The sequence below is a fragment of the Sciurus vulgaris genome (assembly GCF_902686455.1).
Source record: "Sciurus vulgaris genome assembly, chromosome: 4".
Classification (NCBI taxonomy): domain Eukaryota; kingdom Metazoa; phylum Chordata; class Mammalia; order Rodentia; family Sciuridae; genus Sciurus; species Sciurus vulgaris.
In genome coordinates this window covers 146,424,272-146,452,161 of record NC_136464.1, presented here as the reverse complement: position 1 = coordinate 146,452,161, position 27,890 = coordinate 146,424,272, and the positions used below count along the sequence as shown (strand labels likewise).

The 27,890-nt window shown below is 35.1% G+C and overlaps 1 protein-coding gene across 1 annotated transcript; it reads right to left on the bottom strand.

The window, feature by feature from the left end:
• Window positions 1-2,783: 2,783 nt before the first annotated feature.
• On the bottom strand, window positions 2,784-26,308 carry ITM2B (integral membrane protein 2B). Its single transcript, XM_079137636.1, has 6 exons — window positions 26,005-26,308; window positions 8,966-9,094; window positions 7,013-7,219; window positions 5,449-5,559; window positions 4,706-4,856; window positions 2,784-3,528 (listed from the first exon to the last, which is right to left on the bottom strand). The coding sequence occupies exons 1-6, from the start codon at window positions 26,119-26,121 to the stop codon at window positions 3,443-3,445; spliced, it is 801 nt and encodes a 266-aa protein (XP_078993762.1). The 5' UTR covers window positions 26,122-26,308; the 3' UTR covers window positions 2,784-3,442.
• Between the last annotated feature and the right edge of the window lie 1,582 nt (window positions 26,309-27,890).

The window sequence follows — 27,890 nt, the reverse complement described above, 5'->3', positions numbered from 1 at the left end:
TTTCAACAATCCATTTGATTTTCGTTTGCATTATTAAACTGCCTTTGGATTTGAGATAAACACCATTTAACACTGCACTTTTTTTTTGCATTCCACTTATGCCTGAGTGTAGAAAATATTTAAAAAAAAAGGATCCAGGAAAAAGCAGAAAAAAATTATGCATTAAAAACATGATCAGTGTTTACTTGCTAACAGTGCTGGCAAGGTTCACAAAAAGCAGTAATTACCTATGAAGTACTGAGCTGTACAATGTGTACCCTTTCACACCCATTATTTATCTGCCAATTTTGAATCAGATTCTCGTTCCTGTATCAGATAATTGATCATCAGAGTCCTAATAACTTGCCAAGATTCATATAATTTTCTGACTTCTGTGCTCTTTACTCAACTAGTACCAACCGAATGTGCTGCACAGGAGGACTAGAATGGTCTTAGGAAAATTCACTCACACTCACACACACACACACAGAGACAGGGCACCTTATGATATGAATGTTTGTGTCCTTTCAAATTTAGGTTGAAAATTCTAACCCCCAAGGCAATCTAATCTAATCATAGTAATTAGTAGATGAGCCTCAGAGAGGTAATAAGGATGAAGCCCTCATATGTGGGATTAGTACTCTTCTACTAGAGGCCATAGAGAGACTGCCCATGTGACATCAGAGAGAAGATAGCTATGAGGAAGCAGGCCCTCACCAGACAAGGAATCTGCAGGCAACTTGGACCTTGAACTTTCCAGGCTACAGAACTATGAAAAACAAGTTTCTATTGTTTATAAGCCATGCAGGTCAATATTTTGTTATAGCAGCCCAAATGCAGTAAGAACTCAGGGACAATGAAGGATAGTTGAGTCTGTCTTGAACCCACTAGGAAACCGGATAGTTCTCTCTGACCAAGCTTGGGTGAGAGGTGCACTCTCTATTCAATTAACTCTACATTAGATAAATTACTAGTAAGGGAAATAAAGTCAAGTCATGAGCATCATATTAGATCAATTTGGCCAAATCAATGATTATAAATGTTATGAAGTATCTATTACGTGTTTTACTAAGACAATTATACAAAAATCTTCTAAAAATTCTAATGAAACAATTGTGTTATAGTTAAGCACAATTATGGGTCCCTGGGAGCTTGGAGCCTGCCCTTCACACTGGACTTTGAAGAAAACAGGCAAACCCTGAAGCTAGTGAGAAATTGGGGTTATTACCACATTTTGCTACCCTAATTTCTCATTGTGATCAATGGGAAAACAGACCCTAACATGTTTCTTCCAAAATACAAACTTTTAATAGTGGCCCATAGACTATTGGATAAAGTCCTCAAGATGGCATATAAAGGAGCTAGGGGTGTAGCTCAGTGGTGCAGCACTTCGCCAGCATGTGTGAGGCCCTGGGTTCAGTCCCTAGCACCACATAAAAAATAATAATTACCCAGTTCCATGCACTTTGCATTCTAAAGCTCTCACTAAGCCCTCCTGGGTCTATTTTTCCCCCTTACAGTACTGATCATAGTGTATTATAATTAGCTGGCTATTCATCAGTCTCTTTTAGTAGATTGTAAGCCTCCACAAAGGCAGTAGTTGTCTGTCTTCCTTGCAGATGATGTGTCTTTAACACAGTGTTGGGTATATAACAGGATGTTCAGTAAGTATTTGTTGAATGAATATGCTCCTATGTGTTCCTAAATGTTAAAATATTTACATGAAATTTTAGAATCTGAAATGTAGGAGGAAAGTAGTTCTCTACTTATCAGAACATGATCTCATTATGTGTAATTTAATGCACCACTTTCAAAAAAATGAACCTAACTCTTCTAAAATAGATTTTCAATCCCTAAATATCCACCTAGCTGGCCTAATGCTCTAACAATATTACTGAAATCAAACCAAGAACCAGAGTCAAATATAGTCTTTCTGAATCAGAATTAGTTTCTTTCAAAATTTTTACAGGTTTTTCAAACTTTAAAAATTCTGAAATTTTTTATCTCAGGAATCTGCTATGAAATCGCTCTCAGGTTGGTTTGTTTTTTCGTACTGGGTATTGAATCTAGGGGCACTCAATCACTAAGCCACATTCCCAGCCCTTTTTTGTATTTTATTTAGAGACAGGGTCTCAGAGTTGCTTAGGGCCTCACTAAATTGCTGAGGTTGGCTTTGAACTTTCTATCCTCCTGCCTTAGCCTCCTAAAATGCCGGGATTCCAGGTATGTGCCACCACACCTGGCACTCACAGGTATTTTAAATGGTGGTAGATTCAGAGTTATTTCAGACAGAAAGCAACCTGAGACATATAAAACTCACTATAATAACTTGCTGGACTCCAATGATGCACACCTGTCCTCCCAGCTACTTGGGAGGATGAGGTGGGGGATCACTTGAGACAGCCTGGACAATATAGCAAGACCTTTTATCAACAAACAAACCAATATCACTACTTTACTTCAAAATGCACCATTTGTAAAGGGGACATACTCAGAAAAGCAGAGCATTTTATGCTCTTGGAAACTTTAGGTTTTACTACTAGTCCTTTAATTAAACACAAAAAGCATTTTATTTTGAACAGCATCATTCAAGATTGAGTCTTAAAAGTTCTTTAATAGTATCCACAAAGATTCTGGTTTAGTTATTAATGACTTATTTTTATTTTTAAAAATCTATGATTGTACTCACTGTATATAGAGAACTGAATTTTTTAAAAATAGTTTCTTTCTTTATGTGGATTATCTTAAGATATGAAGAACCAAATTATTCTTTGGTTTTATTATATGGGAAAAACAACACACAGTCTAGTCAAACAACTTTGTGATATTTATATTCCATTGCACAGATATGGGTTATACAAATTAGTAACACAAGTTATTTCTTAAACTCCAAACATTTTCTAAAATATTATTACAGCAGATGTCTAGGATAGTAAAACATCAAGGTGGAAATCATACTCTAAATAGTTAAATGTAACATTGAAAATACTGTACATTTTAATTAAAGGAAAATTAAAATGTGTGCTCAAATGCTCTAACGAACTAGGCAGCAGGGCAACTAACAACTACAAATAAGTCACTGTGGTCCATTTTAATGTATGCACACATATGATTATTCTTCAGATAACCCCTCCTCTTGAAAATGCATAATTAAAACATAAAAATCCAGACAAATGATTTCAAGAAATTTTAATTCATCCTAATACTAAGATCGGTGGTGAAGTGCAGTAGTATCTATGACTTCATACAATTACTAATTCAAATATAAAAGACACCACACTTAGAAAGAAGAAAAGATTTTTTTAAAGGTAATGGTTTTAATTGAATTCATGAGATGAAAAGATAGTGAAGCCCTGTTTGCTACTTACATGAAAGAAGATTTTAAAAAATAATCACTGCACAAAATACAAAGGGTGGGGTTATGCTGTGGTATTAAATTTTTCTTCATGTTCTTCTTGACTGTTCAAGAACAAATTAAAGTTTCCACGGCAAATTTGTTTTCAAAATGCCGAATTGTGACACAATCACTGGCTTCACGTTTCTGAATACCTGTTTGGGAGGGAAAAGTTTTTGAATTTTGGTTCTTTAATAATAAATACATTAATCTTCATAGTTATATTTTAGACATAAAAATATTTTACTATATTCCATAAACTTCTAAAGTTTTGCTTACGTTGCAGAAAATAATTTTTCTCCCTTTTCTCAACTAAGCATTTCCACAGATCACAGCAACAATAATAATGACTTAGATATTGCTTACAAATTTTTGAACCTGAAGTTTTGGAAATGTTTTACATCTTGAGTATGGTATTATTTGCATGACCATGGATGTATTTGAAGAAACTGAGAAAAGTACAATAAAAAAGAAAAATGTTGGTATGTATTTTGTATGTATCAGTTTGTATGACTCAGTTTGACTTAAAAAAAATTATGAACCTACCTACAAAGAACAAATACAAAAATTATGAACCAAGATAATTTTTAAATATAAGGAATCAAGTGGTAGGTTTCAGATGACTCATCAGCCTCAAGGTGAGAGAACAGTATTATTAAAAGTGCTAATAAAAAGCCAGGAAAGCACTTTTACTGGGCTACACAATTCCAAAGAAATCATACCACAGTGCATTTAAGTGGCACTTCTTACTTTCTACAGTTCTGTCACAGGTACTCTCATTTTACTTTTACAATAGAAAGGAAATAGGAACATACAGTTCCTTATTTTTCAGGTGAGAAAACAAATGTTAAGTGATTTAGCAAAGTTACATGAGTTGGATCAAAGCTCTAAATTCCTCACTCTTGTTCTTTTCTAACTAAACTATGATTATCTTCACTGTGATCTAAAAGATAAACAGCTTGCTTATGATCCAGATCTCTGAGAATACAAGTGAAGATCTAATCTGAGGAGACCTTTTGCATAAGACCCATTTCAGAATGGCTAAGCTACAGACTGAAAGTCAGACTGGGCAACTATATGGAAAATGAGACACCTGTTTTTCAAGGCAATGTCATTTCAAACTGACCTGTTTTTTCTATCAGCAAAGGGTATATTTAAATTAAGATGATTCTATGAATCTGGAAATATTATATAGTAACACAATATCATTTTATTTTCACATTCATGGCAAGTATATTGATAATAATGACCAGGCTTCATCTAAATCATTTAACATAATGAAGTGGCATAATGGAATTTTCTGCCAGTACTTTTCATATTAATAAGTATTACCTTTAATAGTTTCTCTGCGTTGCAGTTTGTAAGTTTCCTTGTCATGACACAGTCGATAAATAAAGAAACCCAAGTGATCAATGTTTTCAATGCGATCAGTAATAACCATGTGTTCGTGAATCAGGTATGACTGTGGCAGATAGGTTCCAGCCTAAATTTAGAAAATAACATATTACAAGAAAATCTCAAAATATACATTGAACAAACTACAAAAAGGACACAATTCTTAAGAGATTTTAGTAGTACAAAGGGATTAACAAACTACTGTGTGTATGTATACATATACATACACACACACACACACACAGAGTTTTGGGGTTTTTTTGTTTTTAAGATAGGGCCTTAGTATGTTACCCAGGCTAACGTCAAAATCTTGAGATCAAGTGTCCTCCTGCCTTATACTCCCAAATAGCTGGGACCATAGGTGAATGCTACTATGCCCAGTTATAAATAAGAGTTTTGTTGGAATACAGTCATACCTATTTGTTTACATACTGTCTATGGCATCAGAATTAAGTAATTGGCTAATACTTTCTGGTCCTTTAGGAAAACTTAAATTATATTTTAATTTCAGAATATAAAACATTCAAAAATTAAAGAAGAAAAAAGCTGTGAGTCTGAGTAGTACTTTGTAAAACTCTTGGTTATATTCTGGTAAGATGGGCTCCTACAGGGTTAATTTCAAAGCAGAGACTTCCAAGATAATGTAACAATATTATTAATGAAAATATTAAACTTTATACCTTGATGTTAATAAGTAACTCCAACAGGTTTCTGGGTGGCATAACAATGGAAGTGTTCAGAGGGATCACATAGCATTTATCCAGGTTAAGATCTAAATAAGCAGTGAGTTTCTGGGAAGAAAAAGATACATTTTAGTTAGATGAATATCTGTAAGACAGACAGCAACTAGATTTTTAAGATTAATTGTACCAATAAAAAGGGTTGACTATTTTTTTATTTAAAAAAAAATTTTAGATGTTGATACCTTTATTTTATTCATTTATTTATATGTAGTGCTGAGAATCAAACCCAGTAAATCTCACACATGCTAGGCAAGCACTCTACCACTAAACCACAACCCCAGCCCAAATGGGTTGACTTTAGAATGTATAAATCATCTATATTTCAACAATTTAGGAATTTAGTGAGATAGGAAAGTAGGAAAAATTATTGCTAGTAAATAAAATTCTTATAAGTAATAACAATACCTATTAAAATTAATTACAAATACCCATCATTGGATTGGGAGATTTGGTTCCCTTCACTTATAAGCCCAAATACCCCTTTCCTCCTATGTATCTGAAATACTAGTCCCATCCTTATGAAACTGCAAAAACAACCTCTTAAATGATTTTATCTTCTGTGGTTCAGGTGAGAAAGCCCACTTGAGAAAGCCCATTTCAAAAGATAGTTTTGAGTTAGTGAATCCTACAATACTGAAATTTCTAAGAACTCAGTGAGCGTTAGCTCTTATTTACTAATTACTTTGGCTAAGGTTTTTACCTTGAAGTAATTTTTCAAAACAGTTCATATGAAATGTTTGCAAAATTAACTTCAGTGATACATGTCAATGTTCAAAACGACAAACTTATATAGTGACATCGAAATGACAGGCAGTAAGAGAAGTTCTGAATCTGAACCTTGGTTTGAGGAAGAAAATTCTTGGGACAAAAGTATTGGGGAAATTGAAATGTAAACTATGTGTTAAATATGCTGTATTATCATGTTAATTTTCTTAGATGTGATAATGACATTGTGGTTATGTGGAACAACATCCTTTTTCTTAAGAGAGAACAGGTAAGTATTTAGGGGTAAAGAATCAAATGAGAGGAAAATAAAGATGAAGCAAATATAGCAAAATGTTGGAACCCGACTAGAAGATTTGGGTATCACTTCAACTCTTTCCCATTGCATAAAGTGTTGAAAAGTAGGGGGGAAATGGAGAATGAGAACTTAAGAAAAAGATTAACAAATTAATAATTTCTGAAAATGCTACAAAAAAGTGGGAACACAAATTATATCCTAAGAAAAATATGGGAGTAAGAAAAAACAACAGTAATTTGCCAGCAAATGTAGAACAGCCATGAAGTGGGCTTTCACAGTAGGTAAGGCAAGGAAAGAAAGGCAAGATGTGAGAAGACCAGGTCCCCAGGGGTCTGCTTCAGATAAAGCAGAGAAACCCAATTCCATTTTTAAAAGTAAAAAACACTAAATAGAAAATACAGCAAATACTGAAATTAAAACTACAAAAAGCATAAATTAAAGAACCTGCATTCTTTTTACAATTCTGAACCCCAGGCTCACCTTGTTGAAGTCATGAACAATGTTGGCAGGATCACTATCTGCAAATTCTGGGACAGGCACACTGATGAATTCAACCTCATCTTCTTCAAAGATCTTAATATTTTCTTCAATTGTCTGGTAGCGAGCAGCTGGGGCATCTGCAGAAGGCTCATTTAGGATGACATCATCTTTGATGTACTTTATTCCACAGTAGTACACGTCATCTGGCTATAGAGAGTTTAAACACTCATTTCAGAAATTCAGCATGAGACAGGTTTTTAAATGTAAGCATTACTTAAGCTGCCACCTCTATCTAAATAGCATTTTGCTTGCAAACTCTTACTTTTAGATGACAACTCAGACAGTTTAATTACAGAGTTAACTTGTTCTTTAAGATTAGGTTCTGAAGTAATATTAAAAAATGGCTTCAGAAGAGGAAAAGCAGCTGATATTCCCTTTACTTTTTGTGGTAGATAAAAACAGAATGTAAGAACAATTATTCATCTAGTGACAGGTACGTCTGAAGAAACATGCAGGCCTACTTCTAACTGCAGGCACTGTTTTTCATAAAAGAATATATGCAGAAACAAGTAACTTTTTTCCTGAAAGAACATACTTTTGATATAGCTTCATTATTAAATAATTTTTCCTTTATTAGCCAATGATAATTTTCTGAAGTCTACACCTAAGTACACATAAATCTGACTTTTCCTTAAACTACATCATAATTAAGTGAAAAACATATTTCAGTAAATCTTTATAACTGTCTTACATTTAAATGTAAGCATTACTGAAGTTCCAACCTCTATCTAAATAGCATTTTTCTTGCAACCTCTTACATTTAGATGATAAATAAACCATAATATATATACTTCATGTGTGTGTATGTTGGGGGTGGTGTACAGTATACATATATACAATAAAGACTGGATAAATATTAACAAAATGTTTTGGCACTAAATGTTATCTCTGGACAGTAGAAATGCAAATGATCTTTATCTGTAGCACATGTTATTTCTTGTAAAAAATCATATTTAAAAATGACTAGTGGGCTGGGGTTATAGCTCAGTGGTAGAGCACTTGCCTAGCATGTGTGAGGCATTGGATTCAATTCTTAGCATCCCATATAAGTCAATAAATAGAGGTTCATCAATAACTAAAACTTTTTTAAAAATGACTAGCATTTCAGTAATGTCTATCAACATGCCATCATATTGAATAATACAGAAAATCAGCATGAAATTTATACATTCTATATTTCAAAATTAAAATTTTAAAGTGAACTAGTTTTCAACTGTCTCTCCAAATTCTGAAACATTAAGATATTTGAAATAGTCAAACTTTAAAGTAAATTTCCTATAGTAAAATTCCTACAGAGGGAAAAAACCCTACTGAATGATTGCCTAGAAAAATATACCACAAAAGAAGTCATAATTAATTGGGAGAAAAAAACCCCTATTTCTCAACTCACTGGAATTACTATTAAACACTCTAACTTATAAGCAACTTTTACCCTAAGTTACTACATTATCACTGCTGCAGTTATCCTACTTTTTAAAGAAATCAATGACTCAAGAAGAGGCATAGAGACGTGCTACCAGTGTGCTCTGGGCTCAAGAGTAAATGGTTAGTGTGGGAGTAAACCAAAGTGGCTATCAAGTAACGGTCCATCAACAAGACAATATTTGTGGCTAATGGATTTATTCAATTGGCAATTAATAATACTACACCTTTTAGCCATTACTTATAGTAGTAAAATGAAGGGGAGTCAATTTTGAAAAATTATCTAATAGTCCAAATTCTTTAGTCATTTAAACTCTTTACCATCTCAAAATACTGCTACTCTGACTATAGTGACTGTGTATGTAATGGATGTGGCAAACATGATTAAGAGATTTTTAAATACAGCTTTAGAACAGGACCACTGTTCTGGTTAAAAGCCACAGACTGCAAAAAGTATTTTTTAAAACTTACTTGAAGTGCAAAATATTTGTACAGATAAGCTCCTCCAAGAATGACACCTGCGAGCATAAATGCTAGTCCAAAGCACATGCACCAACACCAGGCTCTTCTCTGGCCAACTGGTACCACATCATCTGGATCCTAAAATATAAAATGGACAGTCAATATCTCTCTTTGAGCAGAATCACAAAAGGCTCAGGAATGAAAAAACCTTAAGGATTACTGTTTCAATGAATGAAGACATAAAGACCAAAGGAGTTAGGCCCCTGATCAAAATCAACCCAGGAATAAAAATTGGTAGTAATAATAACCAATGCCTTCTCATCTGGCAGACATTGGTACTTAAGGAGAATTAAGCCTTCTAACTTTCAATACCACATCTGCTAAACATGTTTAAAGCAAAGATGCACTCTATAATTTCTATTTTCTATGCACAACTTTTGATCATCTACTGTCTTAAAATTTAGAAAAGGTTACAACTTTGTCTTGCAATATATTAAGCTTCATGTATTACACAGATCTAGGGAATTCCTTTATCAGATCATTCTTAAAATTATGCATTAGCCTGCTATAAGTAGTTCATATTTCATACAAGGCATAAAACCATTCTTGATTCATCCATAAGAAAAAGTTAACAGGAAAATGAGAAAGGACAGAATTGATAATATGATGCTAAAATTTTTTAAACAATTAGAATCTCAAAAAGAGCACAAAGTTTCTTAGAAATAACCTTATAATTCCTCTTTCTGCTACCCTAAATACCAGTATGCTTAAGTTCTTCATTTTATTTAAATTCAAAGTAGCAGAAAAATAAAGACCAGTTATTAATTAAAAAACCAATTCAATAATAAAAACTAAAACCCAATATAGAGTACATTAATGGACAAAGTAGACTTAACCTAAACCTATGTAATAACATAAATTTAGACAGAAAAACTGTATGAACAATGAATAAAAATAATGTGAGTTTATCAAACCAAGAAAATATGTGGGTTATATGTTTTCAACTCCAAGATGAGGAATTTTATCTTGATTTTATTGGGAAAAATCTAATCCCAAATGTTATAGGAATCAAGAGCAATGTAATAGTGTGCTCCTAGATTGATTAAGGTTCTTCTTTTAAAGACAGAATTCAACACTGAATAAATAATATTTAACGATCAGATCAAGCACTGAGTGTTACATGTTGCTGTAACACTTGTTCATATGCTGAGTGGGCACACTTAACGCAATGAGTGCACTGTAAGGAAGGAGTACACATGCAGATAAGCCTGGAAGAACTTACTGAGCACATAAGACATCTCATATGTGAGACTAAAGTTAAAAGAACAGCAGGGAGTTACTAGGCATTATGATAAATCTTGAATAAAGTATGTTTTGCTTGAGCCTTAGTCCGATACAAATATCTAGGAAGATAAGAAACTGTTCCTAACATAATTTCAGGACAGAAGCAGGGTGGGGGATGGGCATGACAGATGGAAATAAGTCATTTCCAACATTTGGTATCAGCTGCTGAGACAGTCAAATGTATGAACACACCCACCCTATCTGCCAGGTTGTCCTCTTTTAATAGCACATAAATAGACAAAGACCCTAGGCAGACACCTATAAAATTATACACAGTCTTAACAGTCAAGTTTTCAAGTTTTTCGATAAATCATTTTAACTGTTCAACAAACAATTTTGAGAAAAAACTGTAAATGTCTACCAAATGCCAAGAGCTATCAATGGGCACTGGGAATACAGCCTATGCCAAGGAAGAGACCAATTGGATCAGTCAGAAAATAGATACATATATAATTGTAGAGAATATAAATATGATATGGGCACAGAGAACACACAGGGATGAGTTTGGGAAGATTTCCTAGGGAGAAAATACTTAAGTGGAATGCTAAAGGATAAATATTTATAACCAAGGCAGAAGAGAGTTAAAGGAAATTATATGTAAGACAAAAGGGATGAATAAAATCACAGAGACAGAATGCACATTTCCAAGGACTATGTGGTAGTATATTTGGAATGCTCAATATGATAGGGAAGGGGTTAAGACATGAGGATTGAAGTAACTGGAGAAGATCACAAAGAGTCATTACAGATCATGGTATGAAGTTGAATTCTCATATTATTAAAAAACCACTTTTCAGAATTATTAGAATAAAAGAAAAAAATAGCAATTTCTTGAAAAAGCATATTTATAAAATACTTCGATTGTCCATAGATCATTTAAGCACCTCGAGAATGTGAAATATGGCTTACGAATGAAGAAATAAACAGTTTTTGAATAACCAAATTATGGACCCAAAGGCTATGCACCATAGTCAGAAGCTTCATAAAAAAGCTACCAAGTGTTCAAAGTCTATGTAATTTCTATTTCCCCTCTCTACATTCCTAGTACTCACTTCTGTCTTATGTTAGAAAAGTTCACATATAGATCTTCTCTCTTCCTAATATGCTATAAGGTTCTTAGGAATATCAGTTTATATTCATTTGGTATTACTGGTAACTCAAAACTAAGTATAGCACTTAGTAGGCATGCAGGTATTTGATGAATGAACAAAACTTAGATACTAGAAAAAAAAAGAGAGCTTTGGCTACTAAACTTTTTATGATTTGCAAAAGTTACATCAGCAACTAACAAGTTAAGACAGAAGGGAGCAGCATCATAATTCATGATTTCAAACAAACTGGCTAAGTAGCAAAAACAGTAGCCTTACTTAAGCCCAGTTCAACATTTATTAAAGAGCTGTTATGTGTAATGTACTGTGCTAGACGCTGTGGGAAATTCAAATGGGATGAAGACATCCTCATACCATGAGCATTTATGGTCAATATTAACACTATGTGTGACAGACAAATGTCTCATAATTCGAGTCATGAAAAATGGATTAAAATACAGTCAAGATTTAAAAGTGTTCTCTAGTGATTAAATTATAACATGCCAAAGAGTAAGCTTTACTTGAAGAAAAGCCCTTGACTATCTTAAAATATATAAAAAATGCATTTTGACAAAATTCAACTTCCATCATAATAAAATTCCTTTGTAAACTAGAAGAAGTAAAATTTTTCAACTTTAATGAAAATCTACAGCAAACCTCACACTTATGGGTAAAATTTGACTTATATAATACCTTTTCAAGTCAGAAGTACAGAGATTCCCATTAAAATTGATTGTTTCCTTTCAACATTTTACTAGAGATCCTAGTAGGCAAACAAGAACAGGAACAATAAGTACAGGATTAGAAAAAGAAAAAACTGTTGTTATTTATAAATAATCTTTGTATAAAATCTGAGAAAGTCAAATTATTCAAAGCTAATCAGCAAGACTGCTAAAAAATCAAATATCCAAAATTCACTCAAAGATGTGTACATGAATATTCAAAACAGCCCCAGGGGCTGTAGCTCAGTGATAGAACACTTGCCTCACATGTGAGGCACTGGGCTCAATCCTCAGTACCACATTAAATATATATATATAGTGTCCATTTACAATTAAAAAAAGTCTAAAAAAAAAAAATAGTCCCAAACAAAACCCCAAAATATCTGTCAACTAATAAATGGATAAATTGTGATATATTCACACTATGAAACAGAGAACAATAAAAAGGAATAAAAATAACACACCCCAGCACAGCTGAATCTCAAAAACATGATAAGTGAAAGAAGTCCAACACAAAAGACTATTGTATGAAATTCTAGAAAAGGCAAAATATTGAGACAAAATGCTGCTTGGTGGCAGCATAGTGAGGGGCTGGAAAAACTGTCTATAAAGAAGCATGAGAAACATTTTAGGGTGATAGAAAGATTTCCTATCTTGACCTTTGCAGTGGACCCAAGATTTTACACTGCTACCATAAACTCCAACTATACAAATAAAATGGATAAGTTGTACTGCATGTAAATTATATTTCAACATGGAGGGTGGGGAAAACATTAACTGAGTTCCTACATACCAGGAAAAAAAAGAAAGTCTAATAATACCAAGTGTTGGGGAAAGCATTAAGTAAAGGGAATTTGAGGATTTTCACACTGCTGACAGGAGTTGGTACCACTACTCTGGAGAACAAATTGGCACTAACTAACAAAATTAAAGCTTCATTTATCTTAGGCCCTAAGAATTCCAATCCTAGGGGATAAAACCTTAGATAAACTTCTGTAGTGAATAAAGATATCCAACAATGTTTACTGCATAACTGTCAATAACAAAAAAAACTAGGGCTGGGGATGTAGCTCAGTTGGTAGTGTGCTTGGCTCGTAAGCACAAGGCCCTGGGTTCAATCCCCAGCACGGCAAAAAAAAAAAAAAAAAAAACTGAAAATCTAAAATATAGAGAATAAAGTGTTATAAATGTATAATATGGTTAAAAAGAATCAACCAGCTCTGCTGATTTTTAGATAAATCTAAGAAACATAATAATGAACTAAAAAAAACAGGCAAGTCATACAATATATAAGTACATATTTAAGTATACTAAGTATGATATTTAAGACTTTAAAAACAAAATATACCATAGGTTCTCTGTTTTCATATACTTGGAATATGTCATAATTAAGAACAATTTTTAAAAATCACTAAGAAGCAGGAGCTTCTTCACTGTGGTATATAACTTTACCTGGCCTAATTTAATAGAAGTCACCTAGGTATTTCCTCCCCCTGTACTATAATAAAACTGGTACACCTTAAATTGTGCTTACAAGGTAACAGAACTCCCACAGGTGCTGTACCATTATCATCTCATTAATCTTCCTGAAACCTCAAGATTTTAGCCCAGTTTATAAATGAAGACACTGAAGTACACGCTGGCCTATAAATAATAGCAGATATAGAAATGGCAGATACACAAAGTCAGGGCTTTCAAAGTGTTTCATTGCAGCGCCATACTAATTTCTTATTCAAATAAATCTTTTTGGTTGATAAAGTAGAAGTAGCCAATTATATCTTAAAATGAAAGATATAAATTGTGTTCTGTTGCTTCAGTTAGTTAAGAATCAGGTCATCTCAATTAATTCCCTAAGAAGCTTCAGTAAACGTGCTTCAATTATAAATTTAACTCAAATAAAATGTAAGTTTTTTCCCAATAATTTTTTTATTCTATTCTCAAACTAACAAATCACTTCACATCCTCAGGAACTTCTATTTGAAACTTTTTTATATGTGAATGAAGCTTGTAAGAGACATTTTCAAAGTTCTCAGATGTACTATTTTACACTATCGAAACAAACCAGCAATGCTATATACTAAAGAGGAAAATATATCTTAGGATTAAAAATTGAGAGACAGAAACACATAAGTAATGATATAAAAACACTTAAAATATAAAAATAAAACAAACATGGGAAAGAACCAACATAATTTACTCAGAATATCATGGGTTACTGAATCTTCAAAAGTAAAAAAAAAAAAATTTTTTTTTGATAAGAAACATTTCAAAACATGTCGGGGTAACACAGGTTAATAAAGGTATACACAGGTCATCTACCCATGATGTGTTATTTGGACTACACATGTTTTCCAAAACAGAATTCTCTGCCAATATTTTAAAAACCTGGTTATTCACATTTAAAAAAATATTTTAGTATTCTCAACTCCTCTCTCAACGTTTGTCTTCCTGCTTGAAAAATCAAACATACAAATGTTCTTTTCTACAATGCTGCTTGATTTTGAACCCCGATCTTCATTTTCAGCTATGACTGAGTTGGCTCCTTCTGTACACTTATAGAATAAAACAATTTAAACTACTTCTCCATATAAAAGACTTTAAGTTCTGGGTTTTAGAGGCTGGTAGATGTTCTACTAACCTAACTTCTACCTAGATTACTTTCTTCAGTATGGAAGTATCAAAAAGACATGATCTAGTGATCTCTCCATCATCAACAGCCTTAATTACCAAATATATCTGCTATATGTAAAACAAAATATCTAGCTGATTAAGTTAACAATCTATAGATACCAAATATATGTTCGCATTTTTTTTCTTACCCACTTAAGTCAGCATCTGAACTTTGCTTCCTAATTTGCCTTCTCAAATAGGACTGCTATTATCTTAACTGGCATTATGAAATCCACATGGAAGATTGTTTGACATAAACGGGAAGTTTTCCAAGTGATTGGGACTATATACTTAGAAAGAGAAAGCTGTCTTAATATTTCACAAAGGTCTCTGACCTTTTCAGTACAGGCTTTTGTTCAGCGAAGTTAATTAACATTGAGTCAAAATTGGTAATTACACTAACATGTTATGATCAATAATGTTAGCCCCTTAATTCTGCATTTGGAATGGGTGAAGTTTAAAAAAAAGGGGAGAACATTCTCAAACTACAATGTCTACAAGTTAACATTTTTTATTAACAAATCCTACAAAGTATAATCAGCAATAGAGGAAGAAAATAAAACCAAAAAGCTACTGCATAATGTCTAACTCTTGTGAGAAATCTATGGAAGCTGATTCAAATTATTAGCACCACAGAAAATTAGCACAGGCCTAGGTAAAGAAAAATAGGTCAGAAAAAAAAAATCAGGCAGGCTATAAAAGTCAATATCTAGGGCTGGATCGTAACTTAATCACATGTGTATCATTAGTGACCAACAGAGTATGTGGCACAAAGTAAAACGTTGCTATATGAATACCTTAAAATCTATCCTTTTTTCTACAGAAGATGACCATCATTTCTATGTGGTATTAATTCAATCTATGAATAGAACTATACTAGCAAGAATAGTTTATGAAGTGAATTTTTTAGCAGACTTTCAAATTCATATTGATGAGCTGAAAGGGATTAGATAGCAAAAAGAAAGCCTAGACTAGCACAAACCAGCAGATGTTTGTAAACAACAATATTATATGCAAAAGTTATTTATTGTGAATGATAGCCTTTACCAGGAAAAGCTAAATTAGTTAAGACAGATTTTTTTCCTACCACTGGCTGAATTACATTGGGATACTGTTCCTGTGTCAACTGTCTAGATTCCTAAAAATTTCAAGCATGATAGGAATGTTCTCCTCCTACATAATTCATTATAAAATTGTCAAGATTGAAAAGGATAAAAGCAAACCTGTTTTGGACTCACTTTTTGTATCAATGTTGGACTTTAATGTCATTCAAGATAAATATTACATATTCATATTCAAATATGAGTAATTCCATTTGAAATGCAGAACAGAAAACTTGGCAAGAGAGGGGATGGGGAGTATTTATTTATGATAATGTTGGAATTTCAACCCAGGGCCTCATGAGTCTACCACTGAACTACATCCCCAGCCCACATAAAATCATATAATAATTTAAATCTGGACAGTTACATATTATCTTTTACCCAAGTATGAAATTTCAAAAGTTATACAAAACGACTAACTAGGAAAAAGAACTTACAGTTCATGGGTATCTGTTTCTCTATAATTAGCAAGTGAGAAATGCTTTGACCCTAGGGCTCAGTGAAATTATTTACTTGCTTCCGTACTTTCAGCCTCTTGTGAAAGCAGTTACAGACATTTAAGTAGGTCGTGATTAATTTGCTATATACTACTTACATAACTGGTAGGTCTTTCCTAGCTACACTATGTGCTTCTGGAAGGCTGGGATGCTTAGTCTGACCATGGAATAGTTGCTTCTGAAGATGATCAGTAGTTATCAGAGAAAAAAATCCCTTATGAAGTACCATGAAAAGTCAGTTATTCCAACACATCATTTTACAGATAAACCTATCAAGGCCCAGGGGAGTTAAGTAAAATTATTTGTGTAACATTAAAATATCTGGAGTTAATAAGGTCCATCATCTGACTCCACAAGCAACTTAAAGAAAGAAAAACATGGAGCTAGGTCTGCATCTGACTAGATAGCTTAGATAAATTAACTTGGGCAATAAATGAAGTGAAACAATGTCACATTTGAACAATACAGACCCAACCAAAAACAACATAGCTTCAGTTTCTACAGATTTCTGCTATTTTAGTAGGCTTACCGAAACAGAACCACACTCATAGTAAGCACTGCATGTGTTAACTATTATAACAACAGCATTTTTTTTACATATTGACAAAATCAATAACTTTTTTTTATTGCTCATATTACAAAGGATAGTAACAAAGTACTAAAATCATTTACACGTGAAGCAAAAACAATAAAATACTCAGGCACATCAATATATACACATCTCAAAATAAATTAAAAAGGGAAGATTTATTACAAAAATGAAACTCAAGTATAGAGTAATAAAGCAATAAAGCAAACTCATAAAGTTGGCAGAGTGGTTTATAAAATTACTTATGAAAGAGCATTGTCACTTTGAAGAGGGAAAATAGAAGATGCACCCTCTAACTTTCTAGGTCATCCTTTTGGATCTTAAGGCTAATAATAATTCAGATAGATTCTATTATTATTCATTATTAATTATCATTAAGTCCATTTTTGTATAAAAATGCTCTAATTAATCTTTTAAAAATCATCAAGACAGCTGAGTTGGAAGTCCAGTATGGGTTTTCAGTTAAATGCTTGCTTTTGCTTCCTCCTGAAAGTCCAGTTAAATACTAGTAAAGGAATAAACAGATGAAAAAGTAGCCACTGAGAATGGAAATAAATGACAACAGATATTGTTAATTAAGTTCAAAAGCTGAAAGCATCAGGAAAAATCTCAAAGCATAAGGAGAAGATCTCAAGCTTCTAGAGGAGATGGGCAGTGGTGGGGTGGAGTACTGTACAAAGAACTGGGAATCAGAATGGCATTAGATGAGAAGACAGTGAAGCAAATACTATCAAAATGCTGAGAAAATTACTGCTAACCTAGAATTTTATACCCAGATCAATCATCAATTGGGCAGGATACAGGATTCTCAGACATGAGAGGCTTTAAAAATTTTTATCGGAGACACTTTTTCTCCAGATTTATAAAAATAAGACTGCAGATCCAAGATGGGATCTGCAAAAAGCAATTCTAGGATGATTATGATTCTCAAGACATCTATATAACAATGTGTCCAGAGTAATCAGTTGAGACTGGAAGAATGAAGACAGGTAGGAACTCACCAAGAAAAATATGAAACTTGGTGAGGTACCTGGTGAATCTAAAGACAATTCTACTGAATTCTAAGTATTTGAGAATAAACTGGCATTAAAAACATAGAGTATTAACTTCCAGCCTAAAATGTAGCTCAGTGGTAGAGCACTTGCCTAGAATATTAAATAACCTTCCCTCTAGCCCCCAAAATAATGATCAAATAACAGTCTTATATAAGAAAGTACAATGAAAGTATATTATACAGATATAATTGCCCAGAAATTGCTATAACTATACCCAGAAAACTGATTACATGTGTAATACATAAATACATAGAAAGGGCTAAATATTCACCTTCCATTTAGATATATCTATGGGTAATATCTAAAAACCATAAAATAAAAAAATAAAAACTATGAATAAACAGTATAAGCAAGTAAAGTAGCTGTTCAAATGAGGTCAAGGACCTTTGCGGTTGGGGTGGGGGGGTCCAAAAGGTCAAACTATTTCCATAATAAAACACTGATACTGTTTCACTTTCATTCTCACTGGTGTGCAGTGTTTTCCAGAAGCTAAACATGTGATATCACAATAGAGCGCAGAAGTTGATGAAAATCCAGCTGTTCTCTATTGAGCTATTCATTAAAAAACACTGTAAAAATGTAAAACAATGCTCTTAGTCTTTAAATCATTTTGGTTCTTAGAAAATTTTATTATTCATAAAAGTGTTATTTATATTAACATACTACAGGTTTATTATTATTTTAAATACTTTGTTTTAATTTCGAATACAGAAAATACCAAGATATATCTGCATAAGTAAAAAAGATCTTTGGGATTCTGAAAAATTTTTAACATAAGGAGTTCTGAGATCAAAAAGTTTGAGAACCAGTGATTTAGAGAAATACACAGTTGAGATCACTACGTGTGGTTTGGGCAAGTTGTTTCCAGCACAAAGATGCTAGTCAGGGGGATCAGTGGGGTTTCTTAAATCTATCCAACTCTATTCACCAAAACCTCAGAAAGGACACTTTTTTCTAAATTTTCTCAAAAGCAGCATGTGGTCCAGTGGCCACCCTGGAAGCAGAATACAAGAAGAAGCTAAAGAGTAAACATGACTGCCTCTAATTAATTTGAAGGCTTAGAAATTAGAACAGAGATTGTCTCTGAGGAGAGAAAATAAACTGTAAAAGAGTATTAGGTACTCTGAATTGATGACAATGTTCTATCTTGATTGGGGTGTTTATTTCAGGTATAATTTAAAATTATCTAACTGGACACTCAAGATATGTACATTTTACTATGGATAATGATACAATGATTTAAAAAAATGTGTTCCTCTGAGATAGGACAGGACTATTTGCATTTTTAACTGTTACTTTGGTAAAACCCCAAATTAAATTTTAAAGAGTATATAAACACCTATTATGTGGGGAAGAAATAAAAAGTTTTAAAACCCAAGGGTTTTTATGTTGTAGGAAGGAATCCTTGATAATACTGCTTCCTGAATGGCACCCTCCATTCAGTTAGGACACTGGGCAAAAGGGAGAAATATCATTCATTTGATTTCTCCCCACCAACCATTTAAAAATGTACGAAGCATTCCTACCTCACAGGCTATGGAAAAAAAGCATTAGACCACATTTGAGCACATGGACCATAACTTTCCAGCTGATTTTTACTTTAAAGGAGATTGCAAAATGATGGTCCAATGCTTCTGGCTAACTTATTGCATGAATTCAAGTAAAAATCCTAATTTCTGGCTCATCATTGAAAACTGGAGGATTAAACTGGGCACAAAAGCACATTATCTGTAATCTTGGGAGGCTGAGGATGACAGACTGCAAATTCAAGGCCAGTCTACGCTATTTCGCTGGATCCTGTCTCTCCACCTTTTTCTTTTTCCTTTCTTTCTTTTTTTTCTGGAGGTAGGGTGCAGTGCTGGGGATTGTACACAGAACCTTGCACATGCTAGGCAAGCACTCTATCACAGAGCTATACAGTCCCAGCCCAACATAAAAAATAAAAAGGGCCAAGGAGTACCTGAGTTCCACTCTGGTACTGCAAACAAACTGGAGGATTGCAAAGCAAACAAATGAAGAAAAAGGTTGGAGGAGTATTGGGCTAAGGGTTGACCTCAGGGGCAGAATGCAGGCTTAATGTGTGGGAGACCCTGGGTTCAATCCTCAGCACCAAAAACAAAACAGTAAGAACCAGAAAATATAAAAACTGGAAGATTAGGTAACATTGGACCCAATTTTTAAAAATGTCCTAATAGTAAAATAAAAGTAATAAAAAAATAAATTGAAGGAAAAAGTTATAAAATGTAAGATGAAAGACTAAAAATGATAATGCAGACCTAAACAAACTGTCTCTCAAAATTGTTTTTCCCAGCATAAAGATGAGGTCTTCTTTCACATGTTGCAACGATTCAAGAGGTTTAATTAACAACACAATTTACTGTTTTTACTTTTTTTTTGTACTGGGAATTGAACCCAGGTGCTTTTACACTGAGCAACATTCCCAGCCCTTCTTATTTTTATTTTGAAACAGGATCTTGCTAAGTTCCTTAGGGTCCCAATAATTTGCTGAGGCTGGCTTTGGACTTGTGATCTTCCCGCCTCAGCCTCCTGAGCCCCAGGGATTCCAGGTGTGTGCCACCATGCAGTTTTGGTTTTTATATTAAGTAATTTTAAATATAGTAATATAACACTATAATCAAATATAAACAGAGAAAAACATTTAGATTTAAGTTTTATCCTTAAACTTATTCTGAAAAAACAAATTTGATGTTTAAAAAGAATTTTGGCATTAAAAGTTAAACATTTAAGTATGCAACACCCACCAAAACTTCTTGTTCCTTCCTTGAAGTATGGAATTCAACTATGCCAAAAAGGTTTGTGCAAATATTTGAAATTTTCAAAGGATTAAATATCTTAGTAGTGTTAGAAGTTTTGTTTCCCAAATAAATTTCCAGGATATTTTACTTTTAAGTGGTATTTATATTTATTTCAAAATTAGTATATATGCTACCAAAGTGAGCACAAATTTTATATCAACATTAATATCTCGTCATATTTATATTAGCTTTAAGTCATAAAATTACTTCTAGAAACTTATCATGATTAAAAGAGAAATATTAAGTAAAAAAACAGAATGTTCCTCTATCATAAATAGAAGGGGTAATTGTCTCATTTCTATAACTCAAGATTCAAATTTTTCTGTTTAGGATAAAGAGTTCATGTTCCCAAAATGGTGCAATTATAGAAATATGGCATAACCAATCGATCACAGAGCTTTAAAAATCTATAATTACTTAATCTTATTCATTCAATTGTTAACACTTATGAGATATTAATTTCCTTGAAGCTATTATGAATATGTCTCAACTACTGATTAAAGCGAATAATCACAATTAAATGGAGATTTTTAAAAATGATGGCCTTAGAGTAATATTTGTAAAATAATTTTCAGTTGTCTATTTGGTAAGACTTTCCCTGTTAAGCTTTCAGCAAAGAGAGGCTGGCAATAACGATCTTTATACAAAACACAAGCTTATTTAAAGCACAATTTCATTGTCACTATTTTCTAGATCATTTAGACAAAAAACCACCTCATTCACATTCAGAATAGTTAAATCCTTTAATAGACAGCAGTTATGGCCTGAAGTCCTTTGGTGGGAAAGTCCTAAGCTCCAATAAAAAGTGACACATTTGCCAAAAAGTTCAAGAGAGTGAATTCATTTTGTCCTATTTGAAAAGATAAATTTTCCCCCCCTGGATCTCCCTTTACATGATATACAAAATAGTTCAAGCTTCAGTTAAATAGGAACTCAGAAAGAATTTCCTTCAGGGGAAAAAAAATGGGCTTTTTAAGAGACATTCAAGTTGTCTGTGATAAAGAAAATGTCCCACAATTATAGATTGGTACATTTTTTGCTATGGACATTTCTACACAAGTCAAGTTTTAGCAATGCATAATAAGCATTTCCTAAATTCTAAATCATCTTAAATAAGCCTGTGCCATAAATGTGTTCAAGTCATTTCTGGTTAAAATAAATAAATAAAATATACTTCTATTCACATAAACCTCTTATATAGCTGAACTGAATTCCATGAAGTCTTACAGGCTGATTACACCAAGGATAGTACATGAGCTTGTCCAGCTGGGAAAACTACAATTCTGGGAGACCTTCTGGCAGGTATCTTGCCTCTAATGGCATGATATGCAATCTTACCCACCCTCAACAGCAGCAGTGTCCAGTTGGGGATGGGTATCGGGAATGTAAACACAGGAGATTCTGCCAAGGCACTTGGGATACACAGAGGCAATTCATTTATCTCTCAGCACTAAATCGTCACTTCAGATAGCCACATCATCCATGGTGACCAAAATGTAATGACTGTAAAGGTTTTACTGGCCAATGTTTGCAAACACAAAATTATATAACTAGGTAATGATATGTATTTGGTTAAAGAGAACTAAGCTTCCAATTCCTTCTATAAAGATTAACACATTTCAGTCCTGATATGCATTTTATGATCCTCCCTCAACCCCCCAAATCCATAAAACCCAGAAATCACTACCATAAACAATAGGCCATATTAGGAAATCCTTCAGTCCTAATTGTGCATATAGGGAAAATCAGAAAGTATAAACAACTAGGGTCAAACAGCCATTTTGTGATGGGTAACTTAGAGCTTAGTTGTCTTTCACTTTCTCTCATGCTCCCTTCCTGCCCCATTTTCTCTCCTATTTATGCATTTTATTTCTCTTTCTTTTAAAGACATCTACGGACTTAAAGAGCAGGCAACATTCTGTATCAGCAAAATGGCTTGTGGGGATAACTAATGAAGCAAACACAAGCTTTTTCAGGGCCTGATATTGGGAAAGAGGTTTCATAAGCAGGCATCGCAACAAAAGAGTTGTTGACAACTTGACTGTTCTACAGTGAGGTAACCAAAAATGAGAATCTGCTTTATTACATAATTCCTTTATTCATCTCCTTTTTCTTCAGCCCACTGCTACTTAAGATGAGGGAGGAATGTAATATGTTAAGCATGGAAAGGAAGAAAGGGAACAGTCTAGTTAGAGTGAGGCAGTAGTTGTTATTTTTCACAATTAAAACAATTTAATTCTTGCCAAAATAAAATTATGCAATCCTAGCATCTCCACAGAATTTTAAAACTGGAAGAATCCTTACAGACCATCTGGTCCTACCCTATCTCACAGACAGGAAAACTAAAATTTAAGCCCAAGATCAAGCAGTTACATAATGACAAAACTGGGACTTCTGATTTGGTACATTTGGTATTTTGATATACTATAAAATAATTTTCCAAGGTTCAAAGCTATAGACATAAAAATAAATGTATTGTTACCTATAACACAAAATGTGTTTATCATTTCAAATTTACTTGTTTTGTCACACAAAGCAAATTCTATAGATTATTTGCTGTTTTGATTCCTCTAAGAGCTTTGTGACCACCAAGCCAGGTGGAGGAAGGTGAAAACAATTAACAGGGAAATTTAGGGGAAGAAAAAAACGAGCTACTTGATTGAGATAATATAATCAATAGAAATAGCTGCTGGGATTAACAGCTACTGAAAAGACAAGACCGAAACCACAATAGAGAAATGAAATTGCTTCTGGAGGGTAGTTCTCCCCCTGCAGAGAGAAATACAGCAAAAAAGAGGAGCAGTGTAAAAGTATTGGAATGCATGTTATATAATTATGACAACTGACTAGAGTGATCAGAATTCTTGTGGCATAAGTTAGTAGAATCTGCAGTTTAAAACCAAAACTCCAGATGATACTAGAGCAATTGGTCCTCAAGAGCACGTTCTGAAAAATACTGGTAAATAGATATTGTGGGCTAGGAGGGTTAAAAGGTTTTTAAAATTCTTACTCGGAGTACTAGGCGTTAACTAGCCTCACTAGATCCTCTCAACCAACCAAGCAAAGGAAATGCTCCAGGCAAAATACATTAGGGCTAATTTGGTTCCCAGTCCAGGCAGTCAGACAAGGTGGTTGCCACACAGTCACCCCCAAAGGAGCTAGAGAACATTATGTAATCACAGACTCAGCTCTAAGATGGAGAGATCAGAAGTTCTCTTTCAAATATCTGTCAGTAAGTAAGGTCTTCCTTTATCTAGTAAACGACTGATTATAAGGATCCTACTTTTAATGTAGAGAAACAGCTTGTAACCCAATGAAGAAAAACGTCTTTCAGCTTATAGGTAGAAAAAGAACTCTTTATTTTGTATCTACCAGTTCATCTGTGACTAATGTGTTGGGTTATATAGAAAGAGTCTGGTCCTCACTACTAAGTCCCATTTTTCTTTGAAGATGGGGATCTGAGAAAATAAGAAATGAAAAACAAAGTACAGAGCTATAAATGGTTACTTTTAATAGCTACAACAACCACAAAATTTAAGTTACGGTGAATTTGTGAGAAAGTCTAAGAACTCAAAATAGGGTAACTAGTTCATAAAGAACAAAAATTGTTAAAAGTCAGAGTTAAGCTGCTCAGCAAATATAATTTTGATATTTGTCTAGTTTCAAATCTTCTTCAACAGTGGAACAGAGAAAAGCTATGTAAAATGACATCATCCAATGCTCTCTCCTCCTCTTTTTTTTTTTAAATGGGAGGAGTTACATTTGTTTGTAGGATTTAAAAATTACATACATATATAATAGCATTACAAATATATCTCTGAGGTTGTTCTGACCCGGTACTTGACTATCAATATATTTTAGGTACAATTTTTGTTAGATTAAAAAGAGCTAAGGTAATTTGCAAGTGCAATTTTCCTCTGTACATTCCAAACATTTTCTTTTAAGACCACGACTGCTTGCAATGGATTCAGGAAAACAATACTAATACCAAAACCAAAACCTTTAATCCTTTTAGGGAATCAGTTCACTGTTCCTATTTCAAGGCAAGGCAAGTCATTTAAAAACCAACCCCAGTCATTTCTGACTAGAACATTGCCAGAAAATAAGTACAGGCATATCCAGATTATCATTATATTCTCAAAAATTTTATAGTATATTAGTGGCCCATTTTTCAGTAGTAATTTTCATTAGACCATATAAAAATTCGTATTACTCATACTTGGCACACAAATGATTTAAGTCAAAACTAAAATTACCCTACTAAGGCTTGAAGAGTGTTAACGAAAATTAAGCTAAGCAACCTAACTTCTACAGTTAATTGCTACCGTACTTAATTTTGCAGCCTAAAGAGGATCTAGAAGGAAGAGGCAACTTCTGAGAATACTAAATTCATATTTAAACCACTAAAAGTTAATAACGGCTCCACTCGTGATTTTTACTTAGGGCTGAAGAGGTATCTTATAAAACGAAGGAAGATTTTTAAGGAGTTGGAGGCAAATTTTTGGTTTCACTTCGCACCAGGAGCTCTCACAAAGACGCTGTTAAAATATTTAAATGTCAACTGCTGATTTTACACTAACATCCACATAGTCATTACTGACCTTTACCTGGTATATAGTTTTAATTATTCAATCCAGAACCTACTCCTAGCCGACTAGCGCCTCGCCCCCTCCTCCAGACCCCACGGTGAAGTTCACCTGCCAACACCGAAAAGCCATGGAAAAGGGAAGTAAAGGAGAAAACGCTTTAAAATTAAGACGCTTGCAGTTGCTGGACTTAGTCCAAGTGCTGTTCAGCCTGGAAACGAAAGTAGGAAACAACAGAGGTTTAGGCTTGGAATGATGTCAGCCATTTTAGGAGCATTATTTATACTGGGAAGGGGAAGTGCCAAACTCGGTGGTGCTTGTTTTGCCTGTCGCTGCCGGTCCCAGGTGGAGCCGGCCAGCTCCCGGCCCCGCGCACATCGCAGGACCGCACGAGCGACTGGGGACGCGCGCAGCCCCGGGACCCAGCGGTGGGTGCCGCGGGCTGCACACGCACCTCGGTACAAAGAAGGGGCCGCGGCCGCACGGCTGGGGGAGCGCGGGCTCGCCCGGGGCCCCCCATCCCGCGCAGCTGCCCCGCCGGGCCCAGCCCCCGCTCCCCGACCTCCCCGGGCTCGGACCTTGCAGTCCACCGCGACGGCGTCGGGGGGAATGATGAGCGCCTCCTCGCCGCTCTTGGGGTCGTCCTTCTTGGCCTCCTTCTGGGCCAGAGCCGAGTTGAACGTCACCTTCACCATGGTGCGGCCTGGGGCGCCCTGGGCGCGCGGCTACGGGATGGAGGCGCGGGCTGCGGGCTCCCGGCTGCGGCTGCAGCCTCCTCGGCCGGGCTCCGGGCGCGACTCAGCGACGGCTGACGAAGCTCCGGCGGCGGTGCAGCAGCTGAAGCGGTGACTACCTCAGCTCTCGCAGCCTCCCAGCTCTGGCGCGGGGGCGGGCGGGGCCTGCGGTCGGAGGGGCGGAGCTGGCTGCCGGAGGGGCGGGGCCCGAGGGCGGGGGCGGGGCCGACCGCTGCGCCAGACCCTGGCCAGGCCCCCAAGCCGCGCTCGGAACCCGACTCGTCTCGGTGGGTGGGTGCACTTGGGTGAGGGCTGGTGGCTTCTCTGGGTCGCCTGGATTTTCCGGTTCTGATTTCACTTTCAACCAGTTTACCTCCGGGTCCAATGTTGCAGGTTGGTGGCAAAATCGGGTGAACTTTTGTGGTTCGCCGCACACAATGAGTTAACCTCTGGCAGCACCATGGCCACCTCTTCCTTGCCGGCTGCCCCCATCGCGAACTTAAGGCCAAGGAATTCTTGTGTTAGAAAGATCTCCATTTTTGCCATTTATTAGCGAAACGACTCACTACAGCACAGAAATTTCAAAGCTCTTTATTTGTGATCTGACTTTATCTCCCACAGACCTCGCCCAAGGGCGTTGCCTGACTGACTTGCCTTGTCTTCTCTCCCTCCCTGGGGAGGTCTTTGCCTGCCCTGCCTAGTCCCAGATCAGTTCGGATGAATCCTCTTAGCAGATTTGTATTTTGAACATCTTACTCTGGTAAAACAAAATGTTCCACTCTTGTGCAGACTTGGAACAAACCCATGTGAACACTGGACTGATTTGTGATTCAAAGCAAGGTACTGGATGTTGAGTCCTTTTCTGCAAAATGAAAAATACTCATTTAAGGATAAAGCAAATTCTCATATTTTAAAGAGGTTTCACTTACAGCTGAAATCTCTGTATAGAGACAGAATACTGGCCCATACTATTTGTGGGGTCATGTCTGTGTCACAGATGGTCCTTTGGACAAATGGTTGATTCTGTAACCTTCTCCCAACCCACTCTCCTGGTCCCAGACTTATGACTATGCTCTAGAAGTTTCCAGCTGTGTCAGCTCTGGCCTGGGTCAACCCTGTAAAAAGTAGCTTGAGTCTGAGGTCCTTGAGGATTTGACTGCTGAATGAGAGACTTAGGTATTTTAGAATCTCCATAGAAAGTCAGATCACAAATCCCCAAGAAACAGCCCAAGATGTACAAATTTCAGGTACATCCTGGACTAAGAAAGAAACAGTCCAGACTGGGAGTCTTCTTGGATATTCTGAAAGAACTAAATGAGTAGGAGTTGGGTTCCAGTTGTGATGAGATTTAACAGAAGCTAGCCATGTGAGTTGTAGCAACTTATTTAAACTACCTGGTTGGTCTCACTTGAGGAGACATCAGCTCTAGGGTTTAATTTGTGAACTGGCATTTGGTAGTAAAAGTGGAATCTAATTCCTCAAAGATAAATACTGCCACCAGCTCCCTAGTTTTGCAGACTTCTTGAGACAATCCAATTGAAGACCAAAGAATTCTGGAAGCAAGATCTGAAGGATTATAATTATACATATATCAGTCTGTCAAAAGACCCAATTACAAGTTAGTTTAAGGATCTTAATTGACTTTATTTTCAATGCAAGAATTGAGCAACATTTCGTTCCATAAAATAGAATAAGTTCCAATGAGGCCAGCAGAGGAGATTGGTTTTATA